This window comes from Lepisosteus oculatus, chromosome 9 (genome assembly GCF_040954835.1).
Source record: "Lepisosteus oculatus isolate fLepOcu1 chromosome 9, fLepOcu1.hap2, whole genome shotgun sequence".
NCBI lineage: Eukaryota > Metazoa > Chordata > Actinopteri > Semionotiformes > Lepisosteidae > Lepisosteus > Lepisosteus oculatus.
Window position 1 is genome coordinate 13,473,288 of NC_090704.1, and position 22,045 is coordinate 13,495,332.

Consider the following 22,045-nt stretch of genomic DNA (forward strand, 5'->3'; position numbering starts at 1 on the left):
ACTCAGTGTAGTCTAACCACAACTCAGCACTGGTAATAGAAATGACTGTTCAAAGGTTAAGTATATGTGACAGCAAGGTGAATGTACAGTATAGAACCTCCTATTTGTCACTTAATATGTTGTTGAAATTATTTTACTTTTATTTACATCTATTACTTTTTTAGCTTTAATACAGTATGTGGCTCTTTCAAACAAGCCTTTGTTTTAAAGCTGCAGTGCCATATATTCTAATTCTTTAAGCATAGAATTTTAGTTTATACTGTGTATATCCATTGATCCATTAATAGAAAGCTAGGTCATTATCAGTTCAGCATGTTCAGTTATGTCACAGAAGCATCCCAGAACCTATTACACATATACTGTATAGGGTAGAAGGTGAAACTTGGAGGACCTGCCTGCTATCTCTCTGTACAGGTCAGAAGTCAATCACAGGTCTATTGACAAACTAAACATTTAGAGTAGCTAATCAGACCTCACCAGTGTTCCTCTGGGAGGGATGAGCAAACCAGAGAGTCCACATAAAGCCTGAAGGATCATGCAAACTCCACACAGATGGGCGCCACAGTCCAGAGCCAATAACAGGCACAAGGTAAGGGTACACCCTGGACTGAACACCAGCCCATTGCAGATAAGACACAGACACAAGACATGCAAACACTCGCATCAGGGCCAATTTCCCTAGAAGCCAATTGACCTACCAGTATGTCTTTGGACTGTGCAGGGAAACTGGAGCACCCTTAGGAAAGCCACATGAACACAGGGAGAAAATTTAGACTCCACATAGATAGCACCCTGGGCATTCAACCCAGTGCTCCAGCACTTTGAGACAGCAATGCTAATGACAGTGCCATTGGGCTGCCCCTGACTGAACTAGTGCCACATTTTTGTAGCATGTGAAAATTACATGAGGGAATAAGTCTGTTTCAAAGTGTAATGAGAGTGTGATGTTTGCTTTCCTTTCAATGTGTAGATTAAATTAAAATAATTCAAAGACAATTTTTGGTATCAAAGTGTTCAGCTTAATTAACATCTATCTGGGAAACAATGAACAAAGAATAACCAAAACCCATGTAGTAAAATCAGTGCCAAATGATGTTGGATGGCTGTTAACTGTCATTAGATTTTTTTGAAGATGTTGAATCTTCTTAAACTGGAGATCTAGGCATAGCAAGGTGACGTAAATTATGTATAATGCTAATCTTTGAATTTTTGTCAATATTTGAAGTCGCGTATTTATTTACTACTAGGTTTAAATAGTTTGTTATTCTCTCATTCTCTCCTTCTCTGTTATTTGTTATTCTTTCATTCTCTCATTCTCTCAGCCTGAACCAAGATTATAGATTAATATAAACAAATAGATAAACACGGTTTTCGCTGTGTCAGATAGTTCAGACGTAATATCATGGCGTTGATCTAAGATGATAATATATTTTGGATATATGAGGCAGTTGTAATGAAATAACAGAAGTATGGTTAACATTATCTCACAATGCCACCCAGGGAAGTAACAAGAGTATAGACAATTATATTTTGTTTTAAGCAAGATTTTCATCAAGATAATCTTGCTTACCAGTTATGGTATATCATTATTTTGTCCAATGTCATTCTCACAATGTGATTGTGTCCTGTTTAGTATTTTTCTGTTACTTAAAATGAACAGAACTGAGTAATTTAAAGCATTTTATACTAAGCCTAAATTAACTAAATAATGGTTTCGCTCATTCCGTAGTTTGCTGTCTGATTTAAAAGCATTACTGGTTTTTAATACACAAAAATGATAATAGGGATCTGGTGATGGAATAGTAATACTTTCATGGAAAGCCTTCATAACATATTTTATCGCAGGTGTTAGAAATTAATGACCACATGGATGAGTTTTACACCCTTTTGATTCAGTTTGAAATTCACAAGAGAGAAACTGTATGGATAATACAGGAAACCGTGAAACTGATTTTGTGAGTTGGTGTTAAAATTACACGAATTATCCAGTAATTCAAAGCTTAAAATATTGTTTTTCACACCTTTATGAGTCATAGCACTTCTATTAATAAGAATATTGCATATATATCTAATCACTGAGCCTGCCTTTTGCACCAGCACAAAGGTGTGAAAACTTACCACTTGTTTGAATATGTTGAAGAATATAATGCCTAAAAAGCAGAATTGTATGGAAGCTTAATTTCTATCATAAGAGGTAGTGTTCAGCCAATTACATGTTTCAAGGTTCGAACCTGATGCATTTCTCTCTTTGTTCTCATACATATGAAGCTTTTTTCAACATTAAAAAGGACAGACTTAAACAACGTGCAAATCTACTGGTTATATATGTTGATTATAACCAACAGTGTTCTACTTAATGAGGAATTATATATTTTTTGCTTTTCTTGCAAAAGTGTTGATAGGTACAGCATGACTGGTACTAGCCATTGAGACTTGCAAATAAATGGAGCAAAAACATATATGAGGACATATATGAGATTACTTTTAAGAGTGACATTCTTTCCTAAATTACCAAAATGCATTGAATTTGCATGGATATAGAAAAAAAGAAAAGCTCACAGAAGCTTATTAAATTTAATGTTTTCTGTTTTACATTTCATTTTAGTGTGATAATAAATAAAAAATAATAAAATTGGACCATTTAAAAATATAACATTCTCCATATTATTGTATCAAAACTAATGCTGAAAAGTTAGACACCAAACCACTTTAATTTTTAGAAATCCGTGATTAACTTGACCCCAAAATGACCTTTTCAGAAAAGATGGCTTCCATGTTTGTTTTCATTAAAAGCAGCCAAATAGGACAAATGAGGGTTTTACCGATAGTTCTTAACAGCAGATCTATAAATATTATTCTTTCTGAAACTTACAGTAGTTCTCCTACATATGCTGGTAAAACCACTCATTCCACAAAGTCTTAGTTCAGTCACAAAGTTAGAATCAACATCTCTGAAACCCTCTTAGCAGTCACTCCATTCAACTTGTCGAAGAACAAACTGAGGGAAATAAGATGTTGCCACAGCAGGTTCATATTCTGTAGCCTTCAGGCAGTTGACCAGTTCATCTGGAAGTAAGGTCGGACTCTGATTTGAGTCATCCATATGATATCCCTGCCCTGCATAGAATTCGTCTTGATGTGTTCCAGTGAAACCACTGTCCAAACTTCCATCTCTTTCTTCCTTTGTAGTCAAATTTGTGCTTGATCTTTCATGTGTCATGTTCACAAGAAAGCTTGTCAATATTCCACAAACCCCTGGAGAACTAGCTTCTTCTGCCTGGATGGGATTTATCCAAGTATGGGGAGGCAGGAGGAAAGTACTTTCAAGTCCTTCTGCTAACTCATTCTTTTGGACTTCCTTTGAAATCTGTGGCTTGTATCCATGCCCTTCAATAGGAGTCACGTTGAACTTGTAATTTTGTAAGCAAACAGGCTTCACTCTTTCTCTCTCTGGACCTTCTGCATCTTGAGGAAATAAACTCTTTTCAATGGACGATGGAATGATTTCTTCCACTCTTGTGATAGGAGGGTCACTGTAAGTGGACAGCCATGAAGAATCAGAATAATTCCTTTCTTTTTCCTTGAAGAAACAATGATGAAAAAAATATTAGTACTCATTATGAAACTGAATCTCCAAAACAGCTACATATTCCATTTTATCATTGAATCTTAATGACAGAAAACAGATTATAACTATTAAAAGGATTATAACTATTTACTGTAACATTTTCTATGGAAACTGGACTAGTCTAGAGACTAAACTTAGAAAACCAGAATGTGGCAGGTCTAAATTTATTAACAAGTTTGCTTACCTGCAGCAGTTTAATTACAGTACTGTTTTCAACTTTGGGGAATTTTTCAATTAACCACCTTGGTCCTCTTAATGCCCATATCCTTTTAATTCTGTAAAAAAGGTCACCATCATCAATTGTACATAAAAAGTAGTAATGACCATCAATTAAATTAATATTTATCTGTCAATTGCAGGATGTATTGTAGGTTCAAACTAAAAAAGTAACTTAGCTTGAATGTATAGAAGCCACTAAGTATACAGGTTCTTTGGCACATGCAAGGACTATTGAAATTACCTCAGATTTAGGTGAGAGATCCATGTTGAATAATCTAATTCACGCCCACCATTGCACTTAAAAGTGACAAGTGACAGTTTTTGGCAGCAATGTTCTCAAGTTATTGTCTTGCTGGTCAAAAACAAGCTGTTGGCTTTATTTCTACTGGTCAATTTGTGTTTTCTTTCCTCATAAGCTAGTCTGTGCTTCATTAAGATTTCATCTGATGTTAGTGTTTCAACATCTCTGAATCACAGAAAAGAACACAGAGTACAAAGCAGCACATTTGAAATTCTAAAGAAATTGGAGGGACATGATTAGTATGTAGGAACCAAGGTTCCTGCTGCTTGTCACCACTTTTAGTTCTTTTTTGTTATCCCATTCCTTTCTGTCTATTATATACAGGTTGGCAAACCATCACAAATGCCAGATATATAGAAAAAGGCTGCTTTTGCCCTGAAGAATTAAATTATCCTGAGTCAATTGCCCTGAGCAAGACAAAATGGTCCATCTATTGGAGCACAAAGTGGACAGGCAGGTGTTGTTTGTATAAACTGAGATGGTGGCAATGAAGTCCCATATTGCTGTGATAGGTAGTAATTTATATGTTCAGATTTCAGGTACTCAGCAACAGCAATTCAGCAACTGATCTTGAACCTGGACCTTGAATCAGGTAAAGAAAGGGGAACAGAAAAATATACTAGATGCTCATGTACTAAGCTGGAGAATCACTCACTGCTTAACAATATCCACACCATGGGACTGTAAGGGTAAAGTGGTAATGCTAATATTACAGGGGTAATGTGACAATCTAGGCAAGGGGTCCTAAAAAAGCAGTTCCTAAGTGGTTTCCAAATTTGGCACAGCACGACTAAAGCATGGAGAGGCCAGAAAGAAACCATGGATACCACCTTTCTGGGGGCCCTGACAAGCCTCAAATTCTTATTTTCAAACTTCTCAGGCTCAATGATAGAGAATTGTTTTTGAAGGAAATAGTCTTCCTCTGTTTGCTCAGTTCAGGGAAAGGCACAGCATATGTACTGTACATAGATTAGATCCCAGCAGGTGCTCAGGAGAAACAGGCTTTTTTAGCACAGAGGAAAGCACTGAAGGAAGTTTTCTTGTTGCATCCTCCATGCTGGTGGACAGCAGCAGAATATTGAATGGAACATTCAATACGATCTGGGAAAGTGTATAAAAGTGTAGTCTTCCTCTGTGTCATACATGTAGCTAAAGACTATATAGACCTGCCCCTGTGCTGTTCCTTCTTTGAAATATTGGGAAGGCTTTGAACATGCTCATTTGGGAATATGTAACTATATTAAATCTAGTTAACAAAAAAACTAAAGTAATGTATGATGTCTACAGATATAAAATGCTGTGAAAAGTAAAAACGGTTACCTTTTCCTGACACAATTCCAAAACATCAAATTTGCAAGAATTCCTACAAGGATAGTTGCTGCAACAATGATACCAAAGACCATGGTAATATCTGGAAAAGAGTTGTAAAGGACATTTTTGTTCAATGATTGCACGTTTGGATAACAAGCCCCATTTATGTACCACTGACCATTTTTATATAAGATTGAAAATCATAATAATTAAAATGACTGGAAAACAAGATTTATTTTCACTTAATGTTTTTTTATGTAGCAAAAGCATGTCTATCCAATCTCTTCTTACTCATTTTTGACTCCACTGATGGAGTTGGTTTGAACAGCTGGCCACTTGCTCTATATTATTGCTCTCTAAGTACATCACTGGCTATATAGATGTTATTATAATGTAACAGTAAGCACAACAAAATACAGCTTCTAATTTTACAGTTGTAAAGATGCAAAGGAAAGCTGATTTATCTTTTAGTGTGCAAGAAAGATGCTGGTGCTATATGAAGTTTGCACATGAATGGATTCATAGAAAGCATTTGTGTGACAAGAACTGTCAGACAAGAAATGTAAAATGAAGTGATGTGTTGGGTTGATAAAATATCTGATTTACTGTACCAAGGCTGATAAAATCAACAGAATTCAAAATCTTTGTGTTCAAATCAAAGCAAACTGTTACAATAATAAAATGCAATGGTAAGACCTCATTTAAAGACTGTGCACAATTGCTATCAGTTTTGTTATAATCTAGAATATTGTAATATTTCTGTAAAAGTATTATTTAAAGACCTGAAAAGTACCAATACAGTCAAACCAGAAGACTACCTGAAGACCAACAGTGATCCAAAGACACAAGTGGAAACTAAGAGGAATTGACATCAGAAAGACTATGGAACGCATCAGTTTGTATTGAAACAACAGGAAAGGACCTGATGAGATCTCTGGATCAACAATCTACAGTACTTTTAACTAAATGAGAAAGATGGCCTCCTCTCATTTGTAACCTCTCTTCCATTCTCGCTAATCAAACCCAACAAAATGAATCAAGGCAATTCCATCAAAATGAGCAAAAACTACTGATTTACTGTTCAGCTCACTTACATTCTTTTACTTATTTACTAGTTTATAAATAGTAAGTGTCCATCTGCCAAGACACTGCTAATAACAAAGAAGACAAAATGCCCCTTTCATAATTGAGTCTTTGTAATGTAAATCTGTAACAGAATTGTATTGAAATTAGAATGTAATGCTTTCTCTACGCACTTATTTCTCCAACGCTTACCTAGCATGGACCCCAGAGGTTGATAGATCAGTTCTTCTCCCGGCGGTCCCTCGCCAGCTAAGGTGGATGCTGTCATGTAAAAGATGTATATGAAACCAGAATCCAGCTTTTCCAGCCACCGTTCTCTGGAAACATTCCCCTGGATCACAACTTAGGAGACAAACCAGTGCCATTCAATTCAATGTATTGCTTTTAAAATAGGTCTTTACCCAAAATAATCCACATGCTAATTACCTATTAAAACATCTATTTAACATTATTAATACCAAAACATGCATACTATCTTTTCATGCTATACGTGAAAGAATAGCATGTTTGGGTGACATTACTAATTTTAAAAAACAGCAGTCCAGGGCAGTGATAGAATAAAAGAAATCATACTTTCATGCTACACATCGTTCTTTAGACATTATGGTTCACAAATAGTTCACAGAACAGGCTGTTTAAAACCAGAAATTATTTTTATTTTAGAAACTTATAGAAGCACGTAGGTGGTTACTTTTCAGTGTTGCAAGGTTTTGCATTCTATTTGCATCACAGAAATCACAATGTTTGTCAGAAGAACAGGGGTTCAAGTTTAATTGAAGCAATACAAGACATTTACTTTTGCAGACTGATATTAATGAAGTAAATTGCACACATATTATTATTTGACTCTTGGTATATTTTTATGTGTTGACAAATAAATAAAACAAAAAAAGCCCTAAGGACAAAATGCAATGCTGAAGGCAAGATTGTATTTACACATATTTGTGGTTCTTGTTCATAACAGAGTGGGTATTTTTCTAGATAAAGTAAACGTAATATATAGATAGTGGAGTGATCTGTAGAGGTTTTAAACTGAAGAAAACAAAATAAGACTTGTTAAAGCAGCTCTTTATCGAGTTTCAGAAGGGCATGTACATTTAGCCACACATGACTTCCGTTTTATGTCTTTCCTTCCTGTTTTGTTCACAGCAACAGACTAATTATAGCTGGTGGCTCACATGTTTTAGTGCCTCTGAAAGTACTTTGCACAAGACAGATAGCTGCTCAGGAAGATGAGCCTTAAGAACAGGCTTTAATTCATCTCCCTTATAACACAGTTAATTCTCAGTTCTCAAAAGAAAAAAAAAAGGTTCAGTCTGACTTACAATTAGAAGCATTCTGAAGAGTCCCTATCTCTATTTAAAGGAAACATCTCATTTGAAACATTACCTAAAAACATTTGGTTATGGTATGTGACATCTTGCTTGAACCCTGCTCTTCTATCTTCATCAAGCCCACCAGTACTAAAATTAAATATCACCATGTTTCATGTGCTTTTATTAGTGGTTATGCCAGTGTTGACCTAGAGCCGCCTAGTGGAGTGCAATGGTTTAAAATTATGATTCAGACTGAAAATACAACTGAGTTACGGGAACTCATAGCAGGATTTTCAGTAACAATTTGTGACAAAATGACTATACAGCAAAATGCTAAACAGCAGGTCTCTGTCAGACAGATTGACTGGTCTATTCTATATATTCTATACATCAATTTATAAAACTCAGATATACCAATTATATAATTGTTGAAGAACACTTACTCTTTTTACAGTAATTTGAGCCTGTGTTTTTCCTCAGATAGATGGTATACTGTGTGATAAATCCTCTCTGCTGATGCAATGGAATTTCATCCCATTTGATGTGAATGCTCTCTCCTTCTGTTTTTAGCAATGAAATCTGTGGACCTGCTTGTGGTTCTGATATGGTATAAAATAAGAAAAGCAATTAATTTTCCACCACCATCTCAGATGGAAAACAAAATCCTAGATTTTGAGCGATTTAAACAATTTACAATGCATAAAAGAAGTACTGTAGTTAATTGGTGGTAAAGGAAATTTTCTTTGTATGTGTGGGGTTGGGGGTGGAGGCGTGGGGGGGCAAAGTTTACAAGTGAAACACATTTCTGACTTTAGAAACTGAAGTGAATCAGGCAGACAAATTTCTCTGTTTCCTGTTGTCAAGACTTTAACTTGACACAAACAGGTAAGTCTGAAAAGAGGTCTTGTACACCTGCTGTTATGTCTTTGAGTAGTGCTCATAAGAATAAGAACAATGAGAATAAGAACTATGAGGGTGTTTAAGAAGAACAGTAACAATGACAAATAATTACTGTTTAAACTTACTCTCTTCCTTTGCATATATTTCAGAATAGGCTGGTTGCGTTTCCCCTTTTGCAGCAACACCATACAGTGAAATGCGGAACTTGATTCCAGGTTCATTAGCTAGTCAAAGGAAATAATTAATTATCTTAGTCTTTATGATTATTAACATACTAAAGATGGCTAGTTTGCCAACTTCAAGTGTGATGAAACAAGATCTACAAATAAGTGGTTAATAGATTAATTATGAAACTGTTAGTACCTAGGGTAACATTTGTTTTAAACCAGCCAGAAAGCTCACAGACCTTTCTGATTTGTACCTGCGCCAAAGGATCTGTGACATTTCCAGAATTTATGGTAGTCTTTTCATGGTTCCTTATTTTTCGTTATTGAAATAAGAGATGAGCAGAGAACTGCCCACCAAAGTTGTTATTACTGGTAAAGTAGACTCATTACATATTAACTCACATGATGATTTTTTAATCGAGAAAGTTCTTACCTTCCATACATGTAGAGTTGTGTTTAGTTTCCACTTTTCTCCATTGTATGTTCTGATCTTCCCTATGCCACTCTACAATATACCAGAGCAGTGACTCACTGTGACAACAGTTAGAATCCCAGGTCAGGCACAAATAATTCCCTGCAGATATCAGGTTTGTGATTTTTGGTGCCCCTGAAACTGAAAATACAGATGCAATGCGGTATTTGCAAAAACAATTTTGCATGGTTTCTTATTTGAGGTCAGTTGTAGTTGTTATTCAGCCATGGAGCATCTGCTCAACAGTTGGAATTATTATTTATAATTACTTTATCCAACGATTAATCTTGTGGTTAGGTTTATGACCAGTGCTAGGGTTAGACTTAAACCTTGGGTTAGGATTATGGTAAAGGGTTTGGCTAGGATTCATACAGTACTAGGGCACTTTCGATGTGAAGTTGAAGCACTGAACAATAAAGAGTTTCCGCTGCTCTGCAAAGCTGCCATTGTCTTCTTGACAAAAACAAATGCAACGTACTGTTAAAAAAAACTCCAACATTTTGTATGCTGATAGTATTATGTAGTATAATCTTATATTTTGCATATGTGTGATCATCTGATCCTACAGAAGTGTTAGTTTTTTTTCCCATTTTATTAGAAATTCTAATTGTCAATCAAGGAAATGTAGTTGTATATTCAACGAAACAAAATATTATTGCACCCCTCACAAATCACTCCGGTGTATGGGAGGTCGGAGCCGCAGGCGCGTACCATCCGGTTACTGTATTTAAGGGACTGAGAGCTATGTGCACATTCGAGGTTGTTTTGAGACTCCGCCAAGGGTGCGTCTTTTCTCCTCTCCTGTTTGTGATCGTCATGGATTTAAGCACCTCAACACCTCTAAATTTGCCATGGTTCTCTCCCGGAAAAGAGTGGATTGCTCCCTCCATGTGAGGGGGGAACAGCTGCCCCTAGTGGAGGAGTTTAAGTACCTCAGGGTTTTGTTCACAAATTCACAATTAGGAAGGATTGTGAGATTGATCCGGGGATTGGTGCAGCGGCTGCAGCAATGCGGAAGCTGTACTGAACCTTTGGAGGGGAAACGGGAGCTGAATTTTCAGACGAAGCTCTCCGTTTTCCGGTCGGTCTACAATCCTTGTCCTCAACTGTTTTCACTATGGGTGGAGACTGAAAGAATGAGATCCCGGGTACAAGGCGGAGGTTTCTCCATAGGGTGGCTGGGCTTACTTTCCGTGGCAAGCTGAGGACCTTGGAATAGAGTCGCTGCTCCTCCGGATCAAGAGGGACCAAGTGAGATGACTGGGGCATCTGGTGAGGATGCCCCCCGGGCAGCACTCGCTGGAGGTGTACCAGGCACAGCCCACTGGGAAGAGACCCCAGGGTAGACCCAGGCCACATTGTATTTCTCAGCTGGACTGGGTATATATGGGAGACCCCTCAGGAAGAGCTGGAGGCTGTTGCTTGGGAAAGGGAAGTCTGGTCTACATTGCTCAGGCTGTTATCACCGCTACCCTCGCCAACAGTAAGCGGTTAGAAAATTATGATGATGGTTTAATGGTATGCATTGCAACCCAATATTCACTAAAAGAGTGTAGTTTAAGTCTTAATACCTTTCTGCCCAAGGATTAGCTCTGCGGCAGGTGAACTCCCTGCTGAGGTAAAGGTAGTGACAAGAAGAGAATTTACTGTGGCTGGAATTATCACTTGGTATTGAGTTTCGTTGGCATCACATGTAAGAATGACAGGTTCCTTCCCATGCTCTTGGTAAGACACCTGGTATCCCCGAATAACTCCTCTGGAATCTTCAGGAGAAAGTGCCTTAATGAAAATGAGATAGGTGAAATGATCAGAATGTTTTCCAAAAAGGAAATATAATGTATCCAAATAAGAGTTTATTAATATTTAAATCATATTTAACATTTCATAGTTTTCTATGCTGCCTTTTTTCTGTTAATTATTTGCTCACTAATCCATCCCCTTAAATACTGAATGTGCATTTCAATTTATCAATTATGGAATACAGATATACTGTATATATACACACCTTAGATAAATAACAGTATACATGTACAAAAAATGTTTTGGTTTGTTTCTTTTCCAGTAGAGGGCGCTCCAAGATGTCGTGTTGACATCGACCTTTTAAATCCCTTCTGACATCAATACTGAGTGAAGTAAAGAAGTTTACGTCGGTTTTGCAAGACTGAATGATAGCCTATTTTAAGAAACACTGCAAAAGCAGTTAAATTGTCCAGACATGTTAGATTATTATATTTATACTGTATGATTATGTACAGAATACATATATACAGAATCGTTTTGTTGTACGTGTTCTGTGAAAGCAGAGTATTGTTTGTGCGCTGACATTATAAATAAGTTAAACAATCTTTAAAGATTTGGTCTGAACGTAAAATACCTAAATAAAACAACAACAGTCCGGAACCTTCAAAAGCTGTACCTTCCAAAGTATAGTCACAGTTTGTGTTCCGTTCGCCCAAGTGCGTCCTAATATCCTCCACACATCTAGTTTTCTTGAAGGTGCTTAAAAAACCAACACAACGTAAGAAGCGTGTCCGTTAAATTCGTATTTTGCATTTGGAGACTTTATACAAGCAAAACAAATATAACTGAAAAGAGTAAGCCTTTGTCTTAGCCTTACAGTGTAGTAAGAAAGATACATTAAAACTAAAAAAAACTATTCTTACAAAAATCACGTAGCAGTTTTTATGTATGTTTTGCAAACGAAGAACACATTATAGTCTGGATGCTGGATGATTCAATGGTATGTTTAAAAAATGTGATGGTTTTGCCTAGTCAGAGCAGTGGCAACCACATCCTGATTTTTTTTCTCGTAGTCTGCATGTGAATCTACGAAGAATGAACATAGTACATAGTGTTTCTAAAGGCCTAATTTAGCCATATTTCCTCCTCCAAGTAGAAGTCAGATCTGTGGTACCTGCTTCTGGGCTTCTCTCCCAGTATAATAAGCTCCAGACACTGCATGAGGAATTCATTTTACTTCTACAGCTGCGAATCTGAAACTCATAACATTTGAAGGGCTGAAATCCTTTCAGTACAATTTTGTCCTTTTTGGGTTCATTTTCCTGTTCTTCCACCTGCAAGAAACATTAACTTACTGAAAAAACAGTTTCCTTCTTACATATTCAGTACATATTCAATGACTATACAAGTATACTTACAGTATACATTAATGGTATAATTAATATCCATCTATTTTCTAACCACTTCTTCTAAAGAGTCACTGGGGACCTGGAGCCTATCCCAGCAAGCAACAGATGCAAGACAGTTTACACCCTGGACAGGACGCCAGTCCAGCACAGGGCAGACACATTGACACTCTCACCTAGAGTAAGTTTATTTCAGTAACCATTTAACCTACCACTGTATGAACCAACCTTGAGGACACCAACGTGTACATGGGGAGAACCTACAGACTCCACACAGATAGCCCCCCTGGTCTGGAACTAAACATAGGGCTCCAGCACTGCAAAGCTAATTATTGCACCTCCATGCAGCCCTTTGGTATTATGAAAATGTATAACCATAATTATGAAATATGATGATTTTAACATTTTCATAACTTAGTGCTTAACACTAACACGATAAGCTTGACATCACCTCTTACCCACTCTCTGCCATGACGAGCTGTTCTGTATCGCACATTAATACTAAACAACTCAGATGTCACTGACGTATTCCAGTGAACCACGGCTGCTTGAGAAGAATTCACAAAATCTATCTTTGTAATAGTTGGTGGATCAGGTATCACTGCAATAAAAGCAAGAAGGTTATCAGCAATATATTGACGTTTTGAAAACCTTTTTTCTGCGATTGTGAAATTATTGGAGATCTGCCTCCAGATAGCTTAATGATAATGCATCCCTTACCTATATTATTCACTGTTAGCAATAGCACGTCTGACAGCGCTTCTCCCAGGAGATTATATGCCTTCACAGAAACCATGTATTCGATATCCTTTTCCACGCTCGATAAAGGGACCTGGATATGATCTTTTGTAATTGAAAACGTTTTGCTTCTGTTTTTACTGTGAAAGAAAAAGCAACAGTTTTGTACTTTGTAACTGTAAAATAAATCTGTGGAAAATTGTTGTGTTTTAAAATGCAAGTATACCGTATACTGTAAACATGACTTTACTCTTAGAAACGTAGTTAAATGTTTGTGTGCTTTCAAATTAAGAATGGATGTGTTTTCTACTCTGTATTCTGTATTCTACTTAAAGTGAATAGTTTCCAAATGCATCTCGTAAACTTTACGAGATGCAGCTGGAAGTAACCAAATCACTTTTGCGTTGTATTTTCTTTCAATGAAAAGCCGTTTCCCACTCCAACTGCACAGTATTCATTTTAAAAAAATAAATGCTTAAGAAAGTCAAGAGAAACGAAAATTTTCAAATCAAATACGTCATGTTCATTTTTTAATTTTATTTCCTTGATTGGAACTCTCATGTTGCAGTTGAAGGTTTCGGAGAGCGCAATTACGCCCTCTGGTGTCAACGTTTCATACATATTCATTTGGTGCTTTACAGTTGTGTGTATGCTAATTTTGTATTATCAATTAAAGAATGGTAATTGTATAAAATGGGCTTACTGTTGAAATGTCACTGTGTAGACTGTATTTATGTGGGTTTTCCTTCCTTTCTGCCAACAACATGTCATGTTCTTAGAATTTCTTCGGGCAACACAATTTAAATTTGTTGGTTTGTCTGGAGGATCTGAGAAGATGAAAACATTTTTAATTTCATGAGGCAGTATAGCTTTGTGTAAAATCAGGGAAAGATATATCATGATGTAATTTAATGCATTTGCTATTGACATTTTAAAACCTGTGAATTGCGCTCTGCTTATAATAAACTCAAACAACATAGACAAGCCAGTTTGTGTAAGACTTTCATTAATGGCCACAAACAGTTTCAGCCCAAAGCAGTTGAACCTAAACCTCAGCATTTAGAGTCTTGGAAGATACAATCATACTCTTTTAAGCCTTTACAATTATGAATGTAACTCCTTAAATGAAGTTAATGTATTGAGAGAAAAATCATTAAAAATGAAGAAATTTGCAACATACATCCTGGCTCAATATTCTGGCCGCAGACTGTTTCCAATGTATTTTTCTTGCATACCACAGTGGAATGAGGTGCCCTAAAGTTTGTGAGTTGAAGTTTCACAGTAGAGCAATTTAGTTTCTCCAGGGGCTTCTGTTCAGTCTCATTCAGATAGATTACCAATCTTTCATTACAGTTTGCTTTATATGAATGGCAGAGAACTGTGATATTGGAACCCATGAGAAAGATTGGTTTGGGCTCTATCTGCACGATCCCATGACACACTACCTCTATACAGCCTGTACAGAAAAAAAAACACAAAACAAAATCAACTTTTAAACTAAAGCGCATAATACAAAACATACTCATGGATTTCTTCAGTGGCATAGCAGGAACGGTAGCTACAGTGTGGTTGTCTTTGAATTTAAGTGATAAAAGATTGACTGCAAAGTTAAAAAAAAGGCAACAGCAAGTGAAAACATTTAGTTTTTAACACTTACACCATATACTTTGTAGAAGTGCTCAAAAAGGTTCAAGTAACAAGGCTATAGTCTAGCTAAAGCTCAGGACTGGTGTGAGGACAATTCTGAAAACTGTGCTGTGCAATAAGATGTATCAAAGGAGAAATTTAAGCAATTTAAAAATTCTCACTTCTTTGGGATGAATGTTATTGTAATGTCTGACATTAAAATAGGTTTTCTTCTTTTATAGCTATTGCAAAGCCAACATTGTCCAAAGAGCAATGTGTTCAAGAAAACACTTTCTGTGATATACTGTATATGAGTAACATATTGAGTTTTACTATTTAGAGGTGCATGGACAGAATATATTGGTGTCTTTAACAAGTTTTTGGAACATGAAACTCTCTTACAGGGGTAGAAATCAATCAACCATTTCTTCCAAGTGTAAACCTTTTATTTCTTGGTTGCCATAAATAACATGACCTATTACAGTCACCACTACCTTAAATTAATACATGCACATACTGTACACTACTATGTGTTTTTAAATATGTTTCCTTAAAAGTGTCAGGATCCTTTTTTCAGGTGAACAGTCTGACTAGTTGTTTTACACACTACATCATGTAACAGTACTGGTACTGCATGCTCTCTACATCACAATCCCCAGCCGTTCTTACCTCCATCTTTCCAATAGAAAAGGGAGACAAAAATCATCAACATCTCCCATTTTTTACTGTAGAAACCCATTTCATGTTCTATGAAGTGGTCCTTAAAATTACAGAAATGCAATGCTTCTGCATGTCCTGAAAGAAAGTGAAGAAGAAGCAAAGAATATATTTAGAAAAGTGAGTTATATTTAACTGATATTTCGGTACAAGCAGATTTAATGCCTGAAGGTGAAAACCTGTAATGTGTGCTCAAATGTATCCACTACATTCATTGATTTGGTAGTGAAATTGCATTGAGAATGATTATTTATAATATTCTGTTATTAACCGATATTGCTTAAAAAATTGGAAAAATAACAAACACAACCAACCTGTACTGAAAACACTCCTGTTGGTTAGATGGCAGATCTTGAGAAATGGCTTCTTTCTGTGTTATCCGGTTTTAAATTTAAAAGCCCTTCTGTGATGCAAGCAATTTCTAATGATTGATGAGACTGATAACATTTATGATAAACACTACCGCAGAAAAGCATGCACCCGCTAAACAAATGTGATGGTTAAAAGTAGGACAAGACATTTAGTGGCCTTTTATCTTGGTGGAAATAAAAAAAGAAGTTAATCTGAGACTGTGGTATCTGTAAAGGGGTGTAGAGCTATCAATGACTGATCTTATACTGTATATATAAACTTCTTTGAATTCAGAGACAGCAATACAAACTCAGAATTTGTGGGAAACAAATCTGGGCAAGCATTTGCCAGGTGATTTCACAGAAATTTCACAACCTTACTGAGTTTTCTACACTGTCTCTTCCAGTCCTGGTAATTTGCTGGAGGACGCATTAGTTAAGATCTCAAGAATGGTGCAGGTGTTTTACTTCATACAGCTGCAATGCTTAAAGGTGAAAATTAGAAATTCTAAATTTAGCTGTTGCTTTCCTCAACAGAGTCTGCTAATAGTGTTTTATTTGGTCTAGTAAAAGTGTGTTATTTTCTCTGCTCAGAGTCGTTAAACATTTTTCACTCATATACTGTATTCTTTCATGTTGAATGCCTGAACATTCCTTTTTCACGATTGCCTCATCTTCCTGGACATTTGACCTACATTTTGCTGCACTCAGTGCACGTTGAAACTTTAGAAACTGAGTACATTGAGTGATTTTTAGGTTAGCGTTTTTACTGGTGTCCTAATTTTGTGTGCTCCTTCTGTTTCACCACAGTAATGTGGTTTGCTGAACCTGTTTTCTGTTTCTGGCTCTTCGACAGGCTTATGAACAGTTTTTTTTTTACACAAGCTCAATGTCTTCAAGACACAACCAAAGTAAAGCTAACTATTTTTTTAATATGTAAATGTGTAGATTATTTTGGTGTTTTACATAAAAAGAACATTTTACCTAAATACAGATACACAATCACTTAGGTACAGTATATGTACCTTCAATCTTCATCCTGAAGGACACCTGAATCTGCTGGTTTTCCTTCCATCTAAAGTCTCATTTATCTCATAGGCTCCTTTATTAAGTCAATACATTTTTTGACCACAAAGTAGCAGCGTAAAACAGTATCATTGGCTGAGACCCAAGTAAGGAGCCTGAAACAATGAGGGGAAATAATGAATAGTAAACCTCATAAAATGCTGTCTATTCAAAGGTTGCATCTTAACCCATAACATTAAGTAATTGTTCCAACTGAAAAAAGCCCGCAAATTTCTCTGTTTAAGCAAATAACTGTCACCAACTAAACTGGGAACTGAACATTAATAAAATCTATTTATAACAGGTATCCTCCATTTAAACAGATGGAAACTCCTACATTACTATGTTTCCTTAAATTATTGTTTGCCCTAATTAATTACTCTTTAAGTTGAAATACGTTTGAGAAGAAAGTAATTTAAGCATGATTAGCCAAAAGCATCTGTTTTCATTACAATCCTTGTCTGAATGTATCAAAAGGTATACCTGAGACTAAAGAATGTCTGTATGGGAAATGTCACATTCAAGAAAAAATATTACTATAATAGATGGATTAAACTTTCATACACATAAGAGGTGACAATATTTACTGTTAGAGTAATTTCACATTAAAAAAACTGTAAATATGGATTAAATATTATGTTTTTATTATCCCAACCTTCCAGTAGTGGCATAAGACAGTAAAATTTGGCTCAGATCCAAGTAGGAAACCCAAAACAATGTGGGAAAATATGAATAGTAAACCTACATAAAATGTTGTCCGTTCAAAGGTTATGTCTTGACCCATAACATCAAGTAATTGAGTATCTCCTAAACAGATTCATAAACCAAGTGGAAGTATCTGCTTTCTCTAACACATCCTGTAAGAGAAGGAGGTGTCAAGGAAAAAAATAAAAGCAATGTTATAAGGATTATACTGGATTGCTTGACATAAAAGACATTAAAATCCATGAACATTTGAACACAACTTGACGATTACTAAAATACCATTAAGAATGACCTCTGGCAATCAAGGCACTTTTACACGTCTACAAAGGAATGCTTGTGCATTTTCCACAAAATGCAAATATAAAAAAACTTGAAGACCATAGAAGAACTGTTCTTGACGATCACTCATAAGAACATTAAATGCTTAGAAAATGTTAAGAAATACCAACTACCAGTTAAAAGGTACTTAAAAAGTTCTTCTGTGACCAAAAGAAGAAATTCTATATAGAGTCTGTAGAGAGACAAAGGGAGTGCAAGAGAAATTAAACATATATGAATAAACAAAATAAGACGTCAGTTTCAGAACACCTGTTACATTTTATTCAGAGGTAAAAGAACTAATATTCTGGACACACACTGGTTTCTCTCACCTCAGCAGTTGTTTTTCTTACAATATGCTTCATCCCCTCTGTCTTCTGTAATGGAGAACATGTGTCTGAAGCCTCCTCAAGGGGAGGCTGCTACTTTGTAACTTGCCCTAGATTTCTGATTTCATTACAGTCATTTTGCATTTAGTGCTTTTTAACTGTGAAGGGAGAACCCCATCAGGTCTTTGAGCTGACTGAAAAGAAACTTTAGGTTTCAGGCACTTTTTGGTAGCAGAGAAAATTCTCATGGGCTGAAATCATTAATAAATACCAACAGTTTCTACTATCATGTGTTAGTGATTAAATTTATGAAGCAACTACACTTTTCAGCAAGAAAAAATAGCATGTCATGATGGGATTACAAAAAGTAAGAATTAAAAAAGAAAATTACTTTTTTCTTGTTTTTGTCATCTACTAAATTACTTCTAATTTTTAGAATTTTTATGAAAGTGAGGGGTGGGTTGGATAATGATTTATCATCACCACTACTGTGTTTTTCACACCTTTCAAAATCTGTTGGGGGACAATAACCTCAGTGAATCAAAATCTCTGAACCACAGAGTTTTGTAACTAGCTACATGTAAATTTACTCTGAATCATTGGAGTGTATCCTAACACATAGTTCTTTTTAAACATGTTTGTTGTTTTACATTCATTCATAAAAGTCTTGTCCTCCTATTTCAGCTTATTTGCAATTAAAAAATACCTATTTAGATTTTTATACAGCCACTCTAGGTCACCAATCAATGCAGTGCAGAGAAAGGAGAGTTGTGTAGTGGCGATATGGTGAAAAAATAATTATAATGTTCCCTGATATACTGAGCTGGTCTCCTTGACCTGCCATTTACTACTTAGTTTATGATTTCATTACTATATTTGGATATCATATATATCATATAGGCATATTTGTAGCCCCTACTCAAGGAAAGTTAAGGTTTAGCTCTCCTTTGTCTTGAACTGAACTGAATGGAGATCAAAATGGTAAGTGGATGTAAAAAAAAGTCTATATAGAGACTATAGAGATGACTGTATAATGACAAAAAAAAAACATGATTAAGATGCATAATGATATCCTAATAGATCCAGAAATTATCTTTTAAAATTTAATGCAGCTCTGTCTTTTTTGTACTCCCACACTTTATAATAAAACCTATATGAGTAATCTAACTGCTTTTTAAGTGCCTATGATGGGCTCACAATGTTATAAAATAAATCCGAAATAAACAGAAATGGTCAACATTCCCTAATTACAGTATATCCAGCAAATTAGTAGGTACTAGCATTAGATCTGACGTATCACTGTAGCTTATTTTAATACTAATCAGGAATGACAACTGAATATTTGAAGAGCTGTAGCTTTAAAAAATATGTGAATATATGCTGGACTACTAAAGTGTGTCAGCAGAGATGCTTTAAATACATTTTAAAAAATGTAATTATTTTCTACCACATTATAGTTTCTTTCACAACAGTTTGTTTGGGAGACTAAAAAATTGTGCCTAAACTCCAAAGGTCATCATTTAAATGAAATAAAATGAAAGAAAAACCATAGGAAAAGTGACTAAAGCAGGTCTTTGATCTCTCCTCTCACACATGACTTCCTGTGCCCGGAAAAACTGTCAACCAAAAGAAAAAGAGGTTTATACCCTGATTTGATGTGGCTAAGACCTAATAATATGCTAACAGTTGCTCAATGCTAGAATTTGAAATGCAGAAAAATAGAAACTGTGTAAAAGCAAACGACTCATTTTAACACACAATCTTCACTTCTAAAGACAAACAGTTAAGTGTATCAGAATTATAAATGTATGAAAACAGACTTCAAGGCAAACTTCCATTTCTCTGTAAAACAGTAAATGACAAAACTTTTCAAAACTATAGATAGTTTAGATGTTAGTAAAAAGTTTCATATTTCCCTTCCTTTGCTTTAAAAATATGTAACCTTTTGTATAATGTACTTGTACAGGAATGCACTAAGCACAATCTTTTGTCCTTAATGTGCCAAGATATGTTCAAATAGAAAGTTATATCCATGTGTTTAACCTTTTCATGTAGTCATATTATGAAATGAAAATGTCATACATGTTATTATGTTTACAGACTGGGTTTTTTATTCTTTAGACATTTATGGGTGAAGTTAAGTACATACCTGCAAAAGGTTTTCCATTATTTTCATGTGTGTTTCATGGTTGCACCTTTCTCAAGCATGATTCACCCAGATCTAAAGAAGGATAGTATTAGGAAAATGTATTCACTAATTTCGTATGTATTATATACATGATTCAAAATATTATAATCATATTCAATGATTCAATTCATATGCTATATTTTTATGTTTATTAAAACGTTCTATTTATTCTACTAGTGATCAACTTTTGGGTTCAGATCTGCAATGCGTTGAAAAATCCAGAATGCTTGAGAACAAAACATAAAACTAACTTCAACTCAAGCAAGGATGTGAAGTTAAAATTTCAATCAAAGTTAAATCCTGTTTTAGTCTAAAAATATATACTGCATTTTCGCTGTACACATTTCCATCTGCTATGCAAAGAAATAAATCATTTTGAAATAAATATAAGAAGTTTACAATTGTTCTAATTTGATGCTGTCAGATCTTTAGCTTTATTCACGTTCTTTATGTGTATATTTATGTCTTGTCTGTATAGCCTTTTAAAATAATAAAATAATAAAATATTTTTCATTTTGAATTTATAGCACATAAACGTATGCTGTGTAATACAGATGTTTTAATGGTGTTTTACAGTTTTATCATCATTGTGTTAACTGCTTTCATTCGCTCAATATGTGGAAATAAGACCAAACTAAATTTGATTATGTTTTTTTAGGCTGTTACATAGATACAGTCCAGCCAAAAATTCAGCAAAAGACATCAAGTTGTAGGTCTTTTTGAAATAAACAAAATGCTCTGTTTTCCTCACAATGAAATCCCAAATAAATATTTTTAAAACTAAGATAAAATATATACATTTCTTGCAACAATGAACAATGGATTGTTGTGTAGTGGCTAGTGCTGCTGCTTTCCAGCTCTTGGGACCTGAGTTTGATTCCTGCCTGGGATGCTTTTGGTGAAAAGTTTGCGTGTTCTCCCCATGTCTGTGTTGGCTTTTCTCTAGACACTTAGGTTTCTACAAACTTTCTGAAGTCATGCTGGCTAGGTAAATCAGTTTCTGTGAATTGTGCTTGTGTGTGGTCCCTTTGGTGGACACCTTGGTGCCCTGTGACTGAGCAATATTATTAAAATAATGAATATTGTAACACTTCAGGGTTCACGTGGGTGCCCTCGCCGCTGCCGCATCAGGTCAGCCCCCCACCGTCGGGGACTCAAACCCAGCCCTCCGGCGTCACTCAACAGGGACCCAGCCTCTTGAGCCAAAGGGAAATCTCCTGTCAACCCGGCGGCTGTGGTCCCTACTATTCACAGGGAAGGGCAGTGACGTCACCGCTCTGGTAAGCCGGCTCTCACAAAACAATGGTGGCCGTGTGTGTCACCATATAAATAAAAAAAATTAATACAACTGAAAGGGTCATAGAAAACAATTTGTGAAATTTGTGAAAGAAAAAAGAAAATAGTAGTCTTGCTCACTTTAGAATCCCGATTTCTTGCAAGGAAGAAATATCAACTCCAAAGTCTTT

The 22,045-nt window shown here is 35.6% G+C and overlaps 1 protein-coding gene across 4 annotated transcripts; it reads right to left on the bottom strand.

The window, feature by feature from the left end:
• Positions 1–2,560: 2,560 nt before the first annotated feature.
• Positions 2,561–18,475, bottom strand: il23r (interleukin 23 receptor). Of its 4 annotated transcripts, none has more exons than XM_069194154.1 (18): positions 18,395–18,475; positions 17,785–17,896; positions 17,000–17,155; positions 15,577–15,702; positions 14,462–14,737; positions 13,985–14,108; positions 13,264–13,421; positions 13,002–13,144; positions 12,312–12,471; positions 11,814–11,896; positions 10,969–11,176; positions 9,359–9,538; positions 8,884–8,982; positions 8,302–8,457; positions 6,735–6,803; positions 5,469–5,559; positions 3,813–3,903; positions 2,561–3,580 (listed from the first exon to the last, which is right to left on the bottom strand). In XM_069194154.1, exons 3-18 carry the CDS (start codon positions 17,010–17,012, stop codon positions 2,963–2,965), a joined length of 2,595 nt encoding a protein of 864 aa, XP_069050255.1. In that variant the 5' UTR covers positions 17,013–17,155; positions 17,785–17,896; positions 18,395–18,475; the 3' UTR covers positions 2,561–2,962. The 4 variants fall into 4 exon arrangements, with proteins under 4 accessions (XP_069050255.1, XP_015210937.2, XP_069050254.1 ...); XM_015355451.2 differs by having other exon boundaries at positions 6,735–6,884; XM_069194153.1 differs by having other exon boundaries at positions 6,735–6,884; positions 15,939–17,155.
• Positions 18,476–22,045: the final 3,570 nt, after the last annotated feature.